The sequence below is a fragment of the Lepisma saccharinum genome, chromosome 3 (assembly GCF_977018435.1).
Source record: "Lepisma saccharinum chromosome 3, izLepSacc3.1, whole genome shotgun sequence".
NCBI lineage: Eukaryota > Metazoa > Arthropoda > Insecta > Zygentoma > Lepismatidae > Lepisma > Lepisma saccharinum.
In genome coordinates this window covers 6,723,300-6,736,530 of record NC_139231.1, presented here as the reverse complement: position 1 = coordinate 6,736,530, position 13,231 = coordinate 6,723,300, and the positions used below count along the sequence as shown (strand labels likewise).

The following is a 13,231-nucleotide window of genomic DNA, read 5'->3' as shown; positions in this document are numbered from 1 at the left end:
CTCCCGTTCTCGAGAAAAAGGTAGTGTCTGTGTCGCTCTGAAACACCCTGTATAAGATAGTGCCATCCGAAAATTGTCGATCATGCACGAGTGCGTGACGTCAAATGCGGAAGCTCGGGGCCCCTTCGGTTTTGCTCGGTGCCCCTTCGGTAATGTTCGTTCGGGGTTTGGCCGAAGCAAACGGTCTCTATCATTTCTATGCAAGTTTCAGAGAGGAAAAGTGTTTCATTACATTGAGTGGGAAATATTAATTATCATACTTCGGGATTGTATTGAGGTATTCCTTTAATGATTAGTAACATAATTAAAACATGCTACTTTTAAAAGAGGGAAAATTGCACATGCAAACGTATTGTAAAAATTCATGTTTCTGAAACCTGATCGATATATTACAAAGAAGGTTGCCTGTGTTCTCATTAGCATTTCAGATTTCATCATTTCATAAATCGTATTATGATTTTAATAAAAAACGTTGCATGCTAAAGAAGAATTGCATAGTGAAAGAGTTACAAAGAAATAATTGATTGACAAATTTGGCTTATTTTTGCTTTTATGTATTTTTTTTAAATATGAAAGGAAAACCCATAAGCGGTAGACCCCCCCATCGTTCTTATCTTTCTTTTTTTTTCCATAAGCCGGCCTTATTGGCGTAGTGGTTAGTACATCGCGCTTCAACGCAAGTAGTCCGGGTTCGAATCCTGGCATGGACATGGATGTTTGTGAGTGTTCATTCATCAATTTCATCATTTTGTCACTCATCCCTATCTTCGAAAATTAGCCGAAAGTGACACAAGAAGCGAAGTAAAATGAAGCAAATCAATCAATCAATCTTTGTTTCCACATATACTATCACATTTACTAAATTCTCAATTTTCTCATTAAGGACAAATCAATGTCTTACCCGATTGGATTCGAACCCGGGACATCGTAGTGCGCTGTACTAACAACTCTCCCACGGAGATCGACAGAGGCCACCGAGGTACTACGGGCCTCACAGAACGTTACAGGAGTATTATCGGATTATAAATTATGGATATTAGAGTTTGGATAATAAATAAATAAAATATATAATCTATAAATAAAAAACACCAGTTCTTTATTTATATAATTTCAAAGAGAGCGATAGTTTGCCAAACTAAAACAAAAATTCTATTTTGTTCTCACGACGATAAAAATAGAAGGCATAATCGAGATAAAATTGGTAACTATAGAGTGACACAGAATTGAATATGCTGAATTTTGATGTAACTCGTTTTTATTTGGTCTACTGGTTAACTTTTAATTGGAGTCCAAACTTGAATATCCGTAATCTTTAATCCGATAGTAGTCCGGTATAATCTATTTACAACATTTAACACAACCCAGTAAAGAAGTCTAATATTTAGTTTTCTGACTGAATCGTTCCTTCTTATTCATTCAGAACGTTGCAAACATTTCCAAGAACATTTCAAATTTTACATAAAATCAGAAAGTATTAAAATAATACTGATATACTTAAAATCCAATCTTTATCGTTCTCCATAACGTAACCTTATTTTTCAAATTATCAAATGAAAGAATCAATATACAATCTAGATAAAATTTTTCTCTGCATTTGAAACTTACTCTAAATTCGAAAGAATCCCCTTCCCAACCTTCTTCATATATTTATTTACTTTACAATAATTTACGGATCAAAGTTCAACATGCAAACATTTTTTGGAAAGTTTTATGTGGAGGAAGAATGACGAAATAGTTTGTAAGATAGTAATTTCAGACATTGAAAACGTAATTCCAGTTTGTAATTTGCAGATATTTTAAATTTCTCTGGTTCACATTTGGCTGCAAGTTATCGTTGTCATAGTTTTAGTTTTTTGTATTAAGAACTTTACATACACACGCGTGCAGAAGACGAGCCAAAGTTTACAAGTACTAATTTAACTAACTTAACCTACTCGAAATACTTGATAACTGCTAGGAACATCAAACGTAAATGTCTTAAACTACTAATTCAAGCCTACAGAAATAGCTTGATGATCACACGGTGAATGGCATTTTTGAGAATATCCATGAAAATACAGACTTAGTTCTTAGTTTAATTAAACAATAAAGGAAAACGTTACATGGACTCACAATGATTGACCGTGCAAGTGTACGAATCATTATTCGTTAAAGGACTTTGTCCGCAGATTTTCCATTTCCATGTGTGTCTGAGTTGTATAACCGGAAAATATACTCCAAGGCTGATATGCGACACACATTTGTATATTAACGAAGTAACTTGCATTACACTAATCATAGATCTTGCTCTTTTTGACAGAAATGTACTATAAAGAAATAATGTAACATCCATTGGGTTATATTGAGTACAAGGGTACAAATTTATCCACAATGTATTTGTTGTAACAAACCTGAGCGTTTAAGGTTTTATACTGGTAACAAGTTAAGATTTTTAAAATGTTTGTTACTTCAAATAATGAGCAAGCTGTCACAGACAACTATAGTTAGATTGATACAGTTGTGGTTGGAACTTGTGCATATGTTTAGAAATACGTCATAATCTGTTCGTGTTGACGTCACTTTCTCATCTCAGCAGTGGAAGTGAACACACCTGAATGTTTTTCACCTGACGACAGACTCAGTTAGAAAACAGGTGAAGGTGAGAAATCAACAGAAATTTGGTAACGGTTAATGGAATGCCCAAATAGTGTAATTGGTAACTATTTTCGTTTCATTCTGGCTATATTCGGAAATAATAATTAAGTACAGAAACTTTCGTGTATTTACGTTTGTCTTGTCCAACGTTAATTCTATATGCAAGTGTTTTTAGTGATTGTGATATGATTTAATAAGCTACAGAATTGCTCCTCTTCAGGCAGAAACGTAAGCAAATCTGTACCTTGCTTGTAAGTCCACATACGATAGGAAATATAAGTGATTATAAAACTGCGTTTAACTTCGAATATTGTGTTGTATTTCTTTTCTACCCAGCAAGCCCTGATGATTTGTAAAGATTCTCATGTTCCCGAATAAAGGACTAGCGGACTAACTTTCTGACAACTGGTGTACAACCGGGGAGACGTTACATAGTTATTTTGGCACACCAACGTGGGGCTCGAGTGCATAGTTATTTTGGTACAATCGTGGGGGCTCGAGTGCAAAATTATTTTAGCAATTCAAACGTGATGCCTGATTTAGTGCATACTGAAAGTGTTCGTCCATAGAATTCACGAAGGTAAAAGTGTGATAGTGAAGTGAAGGTATTAACTAGGAAGAGCCATAGACGGTGTTGTAGAATGGAGAGAGACGCAACAGGAATCAATCTGTGAAGCATCGGAAGAACTACAATGGATGCAGAAACCAAGTTTGGATGCTGTGATGATCTTACCAATGACAGGGAATTCTACCAGTGTTGCCAATGTTTGCAGAGGTTTCATAGTAGTTGTGGTGGGCAGGAAGTAACGTTGTTACGTTCCCCGGAATATTCTCAAAGGATCAACTTACGTTTATTCTTCCACGGCGATCATGAGATTTATCAGCCTAGTTTGAAGCCCTCAGATAGTGGGAAATCAGATAAGGATATGTTTACGTAAACCTTGCTAACTCTCGCACACCAAAAATATATTTAGATGTCAGTTAATGTTAATATATAACACTTGCACTCACAATTAACCTTCTTATTACAAACAAAATTGTATTAAGATCATAATACTTCTTCACTACACAAATTAACACATTCACATTTCCAAAATCACTTCCATTATCCCCGAATATTCATAATAATCTCTCTCCTAACAACCCACAATCGAATGTTTTAAGGTTAGTCCATAACCACAACAGACTACTGATTTGAACAAAACAAATTACGTCATCACAGACAATTAACATATTAAACATATTAAACACTTAAAATGATACAATAAGTGGGTGCGTATCAACGTCGGTATCAAATAGAGAGATGCGATGCACATAATACTTGTCAGCACCAAAAACAGAACCAGAACCGAGCGTTCTTACCAAACCCTTATCAGATCACTGTCTACTTGATTGGTTGATGAAAGATAAAGCAGAACGAAACCAGAAAGAAAAGGAGGAGGAGATACAGCGTAAGAAAGAGATGGCTCAGATGGAGAAAACGGGAGATGATGGAGTTTTAACTCATTGTTGAGTCTATAGAAGAAAAGAGACGGAAAAAGAAGGAGGAAGAAGAAGGAAAGAGAAGGAAAGAGAAAGAGGAGGAAGAGGAAAGGGGAAAGAAGGAAATAAGAGGAAGAAGAAAAGAGACGGAAAGAGAAAGAGGAGGAAGGGGAAAGGAGAAAGAAGGAAAAGAAGAAAAGAGAAGGAAAGAGAAAGAGGAGGAATAGGACAGGAGAAAGAAGGAAAAAAGGGGAAGAAGAAAAGAGAAGGAAAGAGAAAGAGGAGGAGGAGGAAAGGAGAATGAAGGAAAAGGAGAGGAAGAAGGAAAGAGAATGAAAGAGAAAGAGGAGGAAGAGAGAAAGAGAAAAGAATACTTAGATATTTTCCGTGCATTGATTGGAAACCAGGAAGAAAGGAGGATACAGGAAGATATAAAACTAAGGTCAGAGTTACAGGCTCTATTCTCTCAGCACAAACTTGAACAGGTAGAGAGCATCAGAGGAGAGATAGAAAAGCTTAGTATTAAAGTCACTGAAAAGGTGGACGAAAGGGTAAAGGAAATTGTGGAAGAGCAGGTAGAGTTATTAACAGTTCGGCAAGGACGGATAGAGAAGGAACTATATCAATTGAACAAGAATATGGAAACCTGTCTTGAAATTGTCCAGTCTGGAAGAGAATCTGAATGTGACCCTCCAGAGAGAGTTCAAGAATTAAAGAGTTCTGTAGAGTCTATTCATGTAGCCTTAAAAACCTTTGGTGAACGAACAGAACTCATAGAAAATATAGTGTAAGAACAGAAAGTTGAAATAAAGGCAGCTGGAGAAAAGGTTAATTTTCTCCATGAGAAGGCTAAAAAGATGGAAGTATCTCTTCGCCAAGAAATTCAGGAACAGACAGGTACAATTATAAGCAGGGTCAGTGAACTGCAGGAAAGATCCATAATTTACAGATTCGACCAGAAACCTCTTCCGATAAACTGTCTGATTCAATCCGAAGACTGAACCCAGAAGCTACTGCCTATGAACCTCCTGTTGTACTTCCAAACCCATTCTTCCCCGGTAATACCGCAACTTCTGATAGATGCAAGAGGCCTAGAGAAAAGGATAGTAATGACGGTTTCTCTCCTCGACGCAGAAGAGAGTTTAAGATGCCCAGAATGGCTGATATCGCGAACATTCCTAAGTTTAAAGGCGACATCGAAGCTCAATCTGCCGAAAGATATCTGCGTGAATTAAATGTCAGTTTTGACTTAATGCAAGTGCCGGAGCACTATAGATTGGAATTATTACCTCGGGTTTTCACCGGCAAGGCTGAGCATTGGTTAGCTGGTAATATGGACAACTTTGTGAATTATGCTGATATCTGCGCACGCTTTAAGGATGAATTTGCATCAGAAAAGTCAAAGCAAAGACAACTAGCGGCTGTGAGGAACCGAAGGTATTCTCGCCTGGCCCACGACAACTTAGAGAGTTTTGCCTGGAGTGTCTACGCAGCGTACAGAAACCGCGACAATTTTAATGAGAGTGAAGTTCTTAACTTGATCATTGGACAGTTGCCGTATCGCATTCGGAATCTTTGTCTGGCGCACGCTCCACGAAGTGTGGATGAATTGACACATTTCTTAAAGGACTTCGATATTTATGATGACCCTGATGCCTGGAAGAATAAAGAAGACTCCAAGAATAAAGAGGCTGCAGACAATAAAAGTTTTAAGATCCTGAAAATCCAGACGGATTCAGAGAGTCAAGGAGGAAATTTCTCACGTCCTCGAAGATTCAACAGAGGATTAAGCAGGAGAGGTTTCAACCAAGATCAAAACCAAAGACAGGGTAGCTCCTACAGGCCTCGTCCAGAACAAGAGCAAAACTCTCCAGGCAGATGGCGTTACCAAGAACGACGTAATCCTACTTCGCCCAGACGGTACTCTCCACGACGTAGAGGCGACAATTGTGGTTCTTTCTCACCAACACATGACGTTGCCTCAGAGCAAGAAGAAGCAGTGGAGACTACTAGAGAGTTTCTGCACAACCAGCGATCCCAATCATGTCAAACAAACGTCGACCTTTTCTAAGTGCCTCCTCTTCGTTTATGCAAGTGAACTCGAAGGGACGTAACATACAAGAATAATATGTAAATTCTTTTTGCTGACCGAAAATGTATCTTCAGGCAGTCAAGTGCAAAAAAAATCCGAATGTAAAACTGGTATATTTTCCTGAAGACTCAAGAAGATAGTGCTAGGTGGTAGACAAGTAGAACATGATATTAGTGGCATGAATTTTAGCATCGATGTTTTCCATTTTAAAATGTTGTGGTTCTGATTTTCTTTGACTGTGCCTTTTCTACAAACTGCACTAGGCAGGAATAAGTTTTAGGAAGACTGCAGCTGGTGTGTAATTTGTTACCATTCCTGATCAAATGAAGGAGGATTCTCCAGATATATATTGGCCGGACCCTGAGGCCGAGTGGTTAGCACATCGCGCTGCGACTCCAAGGGTCCCGGGTTCGAACCCCGCTCGGTCTTGGTTGTTTGTGAATGTCCATTCATCAATTTCATCATTTCATCACTCATCCCCATCTTCGCAAATTAGCCAAGAGGCACAAAACGCGAAGTAAAATAAACTAAATAAATCAATCAATCAATCCAGATATATATTTGTGCGGTACATCCGAAAGGTCCAGAATGAGGATAGGGAATGGATGTATAAAGTCGCAGACCTCTCAGATAAGGTCTATATAGTAAATATTTGGATTGATTCCTATAAGCAGGAGGTATTATATTGTTGGTGTGGAATTTAAAAGGCATTATTCTAGAAGCACAGAAGCAAGAAGACTGTTGAGTTTGAAGTTCTATGGGAAACTACTGATTGAGTTCATTGCTTATGGAACTCTATACCATTTTCTACAAAGTCTTTCTGGAGAAGAAACTCTAGATATATGGAAGCCTACTGTTCTATTAAACCATCATGGAATCAATCATTGCCTGAATTCACTGTTTATTGGTTGTTTATCTACCATCGATTACATTCTGTTTTGGATACTGTAAACTACGTTCCTTCTGAGCTGTTGTCAAATGAAGAGAAGAAAAGATTAAGTCATTCAATTGTCAAGATAAACTCTATACTTAAATATTCTTTATGTACTCAATTTTTTTCAGAACTTGTAAATTACAATCTCTTCAAACATTTTCCCCGGACGAGGAGCAAATGTAACGACGAACCTGAGCGTTTAAGGTTTTATATTTGTAACAAGTTAAGATTTTTAAAATGTTTGCTACTTCAAATAATGTGCAAGCTGTCACAGACAACTATAGTTAGTGTTCAGACGAATTGTCATTCTTATTAAGCTTGTTGCCATGCAGTGTGCGCATGCGCAGTGTGAGTCCGAGTTGAGTCGTGAGACGACATACGTGTGTTGTACGCCTCGTCATATTCGTGTACATTTGTGTGGAAACCTTCATTATATATCGTGTTATTTACGTGCTTCATGTTATTAAAGTATAAGTTAATCTACATATATGTTTCATTTGTGTGACATATGTGACATACGCGAAACCACACACCCAGGAACTAGGAAGCTATTCATGGTCCTCCTGTGCCCGGATAAATGGTTGATTCGATTCGTTACGGCACGGTCATCCATTGTGTTCCCGCTGAGAAAGTGCGCCTTATTAACGGCTTTGTGTTTGAGCTTCGAGAGACAGTGTTTTTGTGCTTACCAGCAATTCTGTGCATCGTATCCTTGCCGGGTGTGACTGTGATCTTCGTGTATGTACTTTACGTGTTTTGAGACTTAAATATGGAGCAAATACTTTCAAACAAACGTCTCCTCAAACGTGACGTCACACGTTTAGAGAAGAAATTGGCGGCAGATGATCTCACCGAAGGTAATGTTTTAGTGTACATAGACAAAGCATTACAACTGACAGAAGACACTCAAAAACTGATCCGTGAAATCTCAGAAAAGTGCACCGACGAAGAGTTTGAGCAGTATGATGAGGAAATTGGTTCAGTGCAGGACAGGCTCGACGAAGCATTGGCCAAGTTATACATCGCGAAAAAACAGCAAACTACCGTGACCGTGACCGAGACAAAGACAGTGAGTGATGTGCGTCTACCGAGGTTAGATTTGCCTACTTTTACAGGAAATCTGCAGCAGTGGCTTTCTTTTAGAGACTTGTTCGTGGCGTCCGTACACAACAACGCGTCACTTTCGCCCGCTCAAAAACTTCAGTATTTGAAATCGAGCGTCCGTGGTGAACCCGCGTTATTGTTACAGTCTATAGCGATAACCGATTCGAATTACAAAGAAGCATGGGACATTCTGACTAACAGATATGAACAGAAACACGCGCTAGTGAACGACACAATTAAGCGGCTTGTGTCCCAACCCTCATTACAAACTGAGTCTGCTGTCGGCTTTCGCAAGCTTGTTGACGTGGCGACAGAATGTGTTCGAGTTTTACGTGTGTTGGACATTCCAGTGCAGCATTGGGACGCTATCCTAGTGTTTCATACCGTGGAGAAATTGGACAGTACTTCGAGGCAACAATGGGAGCTGAGCGTGTCGTCCGAGCAACTTCCTACTTTCGAACAGCTGAGCGGCTTCCTGGACAACAGAGCGAGAGCGCTCGCAGCATCTGCATCTTCCAAGGACCCGAAACCAGGATCCCAAAGGAAACCTCCCACCCCCCACAGTGAACCCAGTGCTAGAAGAAGTGCTAATTCATTTCACGTGTCGTCCTCTTGCCCTATGTGTCGAGAATCGCATTTTTTGAGTAAATGTGAAGAATATATGAGCCTATCTGTGCCAGAGAGGGAAGTATTTGTGAAATCGAAGGGCTTGTGTTTCAACTGCCTTGATAATTCCCATTTTGTGGATAAGTGTACATCAGGCTCGTGTAGGTCTTGTGGTAAGTCTCACCACACGTCTATCCATAGTGAAACTTCGCAATGAGCTAAGGTAAGTGGAAACTTGGCAACGCCGCAAGTGGTGTCGCACATAACAGCTGATACGCAGTGTGACGCAACGCGTGTCTTGTTACCGACTGCTGTTGTGAGAGTAAAGGATAAACAAAATCAGCTTCACTCCCTGCGAGCACTTTTGGATAGTGCTAGTGAAAAGTCATTTTTGAGCGAGAACGCAGCCCAATTATTAGGCTTGAAACGTAAAAAAGTGTTCGTGTCGGTTACTGGAATTTCGGGTGTAAATGCCGGCAATTCGCACTCTACTGTTGATTTGAACATACTCTCTAAAAACGGGGACAGATCATATCATTGCTCGCCCTTAATTGTGAAGAAAATATCCAACACAGTGCCACAAGCGTGTGTACCAAACACACTGAGTTTTAAACATTTACGAAACCTTGAACTTGCCGATCCTTCATATCACAAACCTGACACTATTCAGTTGCTTATCGGGGCTGATCTTTTCCCATTGTTACTAATGAGTGGAAGAAGAGAGGGGAGAATGAATGAACCCGTGGCTATTCAAACTCGCTTGGGATGGGTTGTTTGTGGCAAAACTCCTCAACAAAGACCTCAACAATCTCTGTCTTCTTATCACATTGTTGTCCAAGAAAATGATCTGAACGAAACTCTGAATAAGTTTTTTGAATCTGAGGAGATTCCTAAATTACGAGTGCCGAGTCAAGAAGAGCAATTGTGCGAGGAACATTTCGTACGAACACATTATCGCGAGGATGATGGTCGGTACGTCGTACGCTTACCATTTAAGGTCAACCGCGACGAGTTAGGTTATTCAAAAGATAAGGCGATGAAATGTTTGCTTAGTCAAGAGCGTAGGCTTCGAGTTGATAGCCAGAGACTAGAACAATACAAGTTATTCGTGCAAGAGTACATTGCGTTGAATCATATGACACCAGTGGCGGACTGTGAACCTTCCAAGGCCCCCGCTAGTTCTTATTTCATTCCGCATCATTCTATAACAAAGGAGACAAGCACAAGTACGAAACTGAGAGTAGTTTTTAATGGATCGAGTAAAACTAGCACAGGCGCGTCCTTGAATGACGTGTTAATGAATGGAGGTAAACAACAGCCAGAGTTACTATCCATTTTGTTACGTTTTCGTGGGCATCTTATTGCATTGACGAGTGATGTTCGTATGATGTATCGCCAGATAAAGGTGAATCTTCAGGACAGAGACTACCAATTAATTTTGTGGAGAGAATCCCCCAATCAACCTGTGATTGTTTATCGTTTAAATACGCTCACGTATGGCACGGCACCAGCTGCTTTTCTTGCTACGAGAGTGTTACGTCAGTTAGCAGAAGATGAAGGTGAAAATTACCCGATTGCAGCAGAAGTCTTAAAGCAACAGTTTTATATGGACGATTTGAGCAGTGGGGCTGACAGTGTTCCAGAAGCAATAGAGATGCAGCAACAATTGACACAATTGTTGAGAAAGGGTGGATTTGAGTTGCATAAGTGGACGTCAAATCATACTGACGTGTTGAACAGTATTCCTGAGCATTTGCGAGAGAAACCTACAATATCTTCCATCCATAACAGCGAATTCATAAGAACTCTTGGCCTTGTGTGACACCCGGATACTGATCATTTGAGTTTCATCATTAACCCACCTAGTGAACACCCTGTATTAACCAAAAGGTTGTTGTTGTCTGAGGTAGCTCGCATATTTGATCCACTCGGATTACTAGCCCCAGTCACTATGTTAGCTAAAATATTAATTCAATCACTGTGGAAGGAACAGTTAAATTGGGATGAACCTATTCCTAGTGACATAAGAGAAATATGGGAAAGACATTGTGCTGAATTACATGTGTTACAGAGCATACAGTTACCGCGATGCTTAAAATGTAGAGAACCAACTTTGTGTCAACTGATTGGTTTTTGTGATGCCAGTGAGAAAGGTACATGTGCCATTGTGTATCTACGAACAGTATATGATGACGACGCTGTTACAGTCAGATTGTTAGTTTCGAAAACAAAGCTTGCACCCATAAAACCTGTAACATTGCCACGTTTAGAGTTATGTGCTGCTGTGTTGTTAGCCAAATTGATTAGTGTTGTGCAGTCATCATTGTCATTGCATATAGACGATATTTTCCTTTGGTCTGATTCCCAGATCACCCTATGTTGGATTAAATCAGATCCATCCAGATGGAGTACATTTGTTTCGAACAGAGTTTCACTCATTCATGAACTGACGAATCCTCAACAGTGGTTTCATGTGAGTTCGAAAGAAAACCCTGCAGACATTGGTTCTCGTGGTGCTTTCCCTACACAGTTGTGTGAAGCTCATTTATGGTGGAATGGTCCATCATTTCTTTACTCGCCTGAGTTGCCTATGCATGAATCATCTACAGTGGAAAGTGAAGAAATAAAAAAGGAGGAAAGAAAAACAAGGATTCGTGTGCTGTTGACTACAACCTTTGACACTAAGGAGTTATTGCAGAGATTCTCATCATTCTTGAGATTAATACGTGTTACTGCTTGGATGTTTAGATTCATAAGCAACTGTAGAGCGCCTTCCATGCAGCGAAACAAGCAGATGTTGACAACCGAAGAGTTATCAGCTGCGACTGAGTTTTGGGTCAAGGTCACCCAACATGAAGCATATGAGAGCGAGGGTAACTGTTTACAAACAGAACAGGAGCTCCCCTCATCCAGTAAACTTCTTTCATTAAGTCCATTCATTGACAATAACTGTGTGTTACGAGTAGGTGGGCGTTTACATAATGCTGATGTGTCTTCAGATAAGAAACATCCTATAGTGTTACCCAAAAATCATCCGTGTACTGAACTATTATTGAGACATGAACATGTGAAAAATCTCCATGCAAATCTGCAACTGTTAAAATTAAAGACGGTGAACTAAAGAGGCCTGTTATGAAGCTTGCACCCCTACCAATTGAGAAAGTGTAAATATGTAACCAGAAAGAAAATTTGTGTTTATTGTAATCTATGTATTCAAGTGTAATATGTTATATTGTAAAACGTAATAATTATTGTGTATTCTAATTTTGGAAGCTGATCTTCCAAGAGGGGCCGTGATGTTCAGACGAATTGTCATTCTTATTAAGCTTGTTGCCATGCAGTGTGCGCATGCGCAGTGTGAATCCGAGTTGAGTCGTGAGACGACGTACGTGTGTTGTACGCCTCGTCATATTCGTGTACATTTGTGTGGAAACCTTCATTATATATCGTGTTATTTACGTGCTTCATGTTATTAAAGTATAAGTTAATCTACATATATGTTTCATTTGCACCAGAGTGAACTGACATACGCGAAACCACACACCCAGGAACTAGGAAGCTATTCAGTTAGATTGATACAGTTGTGGTTGGAACTTGTGCATGTGTTTAGAAATACGTCATAATCTGTTCGTGTTGACGTCACTTCCTCATCTCAGCAGTGGAAGTGAACACACTTGAATGTTTTTCACCTGACGACAGACTCAGTTAGAAAACAGATGAAGGTGAGAAATCAACAGAAATTTGGTAACGGTTAATGCGTACCATGCCCTGTTCGATTAAGAAATATTGACCCTGGCAGACCTTTTCAGCTCCTGCTCAGAAATGTGTAGAATAAGCTTTCTACAGGAAATGGTAAGAACACTGGCCTTTGGCAAGAGATGACGAGAGGCCAAGCGAGGGTTGAAATAGGTGCGCATGAGAGCGACACGAGGTCTTTTAATCTGGAATCATCGGAGAAGCAGGAGCTACTGGTCTTATTTCTAAACCGAACAGGGTAAGCTAGTCTACACCCATTCTGCCATTTGCATTGCTCACTTCAGTCTAGAAACGAGTCATGAGTCTATTTTAATGAATAGTTAGATATTTGTACCTGCCCGTTCAGGGCTGTCTCTACCATCAACTAGTACATCCCTATTTACGATCCCCGCGTTCAGAGGAACGCTACGTGGTGGAGGTGCGGGGCATGGTACGACACTCCCTCTTGCGAAATTTATATACCATCTACATATTACTTTTATATATTTATCAATATTTAATCCTACATATTTTCGTTTATTTTATAGTGCCATGTCATAACTTTAGTTTCATATTGCACATTATTTTATATTTGGGAGAAGCCAGGGGCTATATATATATATAATTTAGTCAATATATACATA

The 13,231-nt window shown here is 39.5% G+C and overlaps 2 protein-coding genes across 2 annotated transcripts; both read left to right on the top strand.

The window, feature by feature from the left end:
• The first annotated feature begins 7,911 nt into the window (after positions 1-7,911).
• On the top strand, positions 7,912-9,069 carry LOC145984883 (uncharacterized). The gene has a single exon (XM_083118257.1). It carries the CDS (start codon positions 7,912-7,914, stop codon positions 9,067-9,069), a length of 1,158 nt encoding a protein of 385 aa, XP_082974383.1.
• A 513-nt stretch (positions 9,070-9,582) lies between these two features.
• Positions 9,583-10,674, top strand: LOC145984882 (uncharacterized). Its single transcript, XM_083118256.1, has one exon. It carries the CDS (start codon positions 9,583-9,585, stop codon positions 10,672-10,674), a length of 1,092 nt encoding a protein of 363 aa, XP_082974382.1.
• The last annotated feature ends 2,557 nt before the right edge of the window (positions 10,675-13,231 follow it).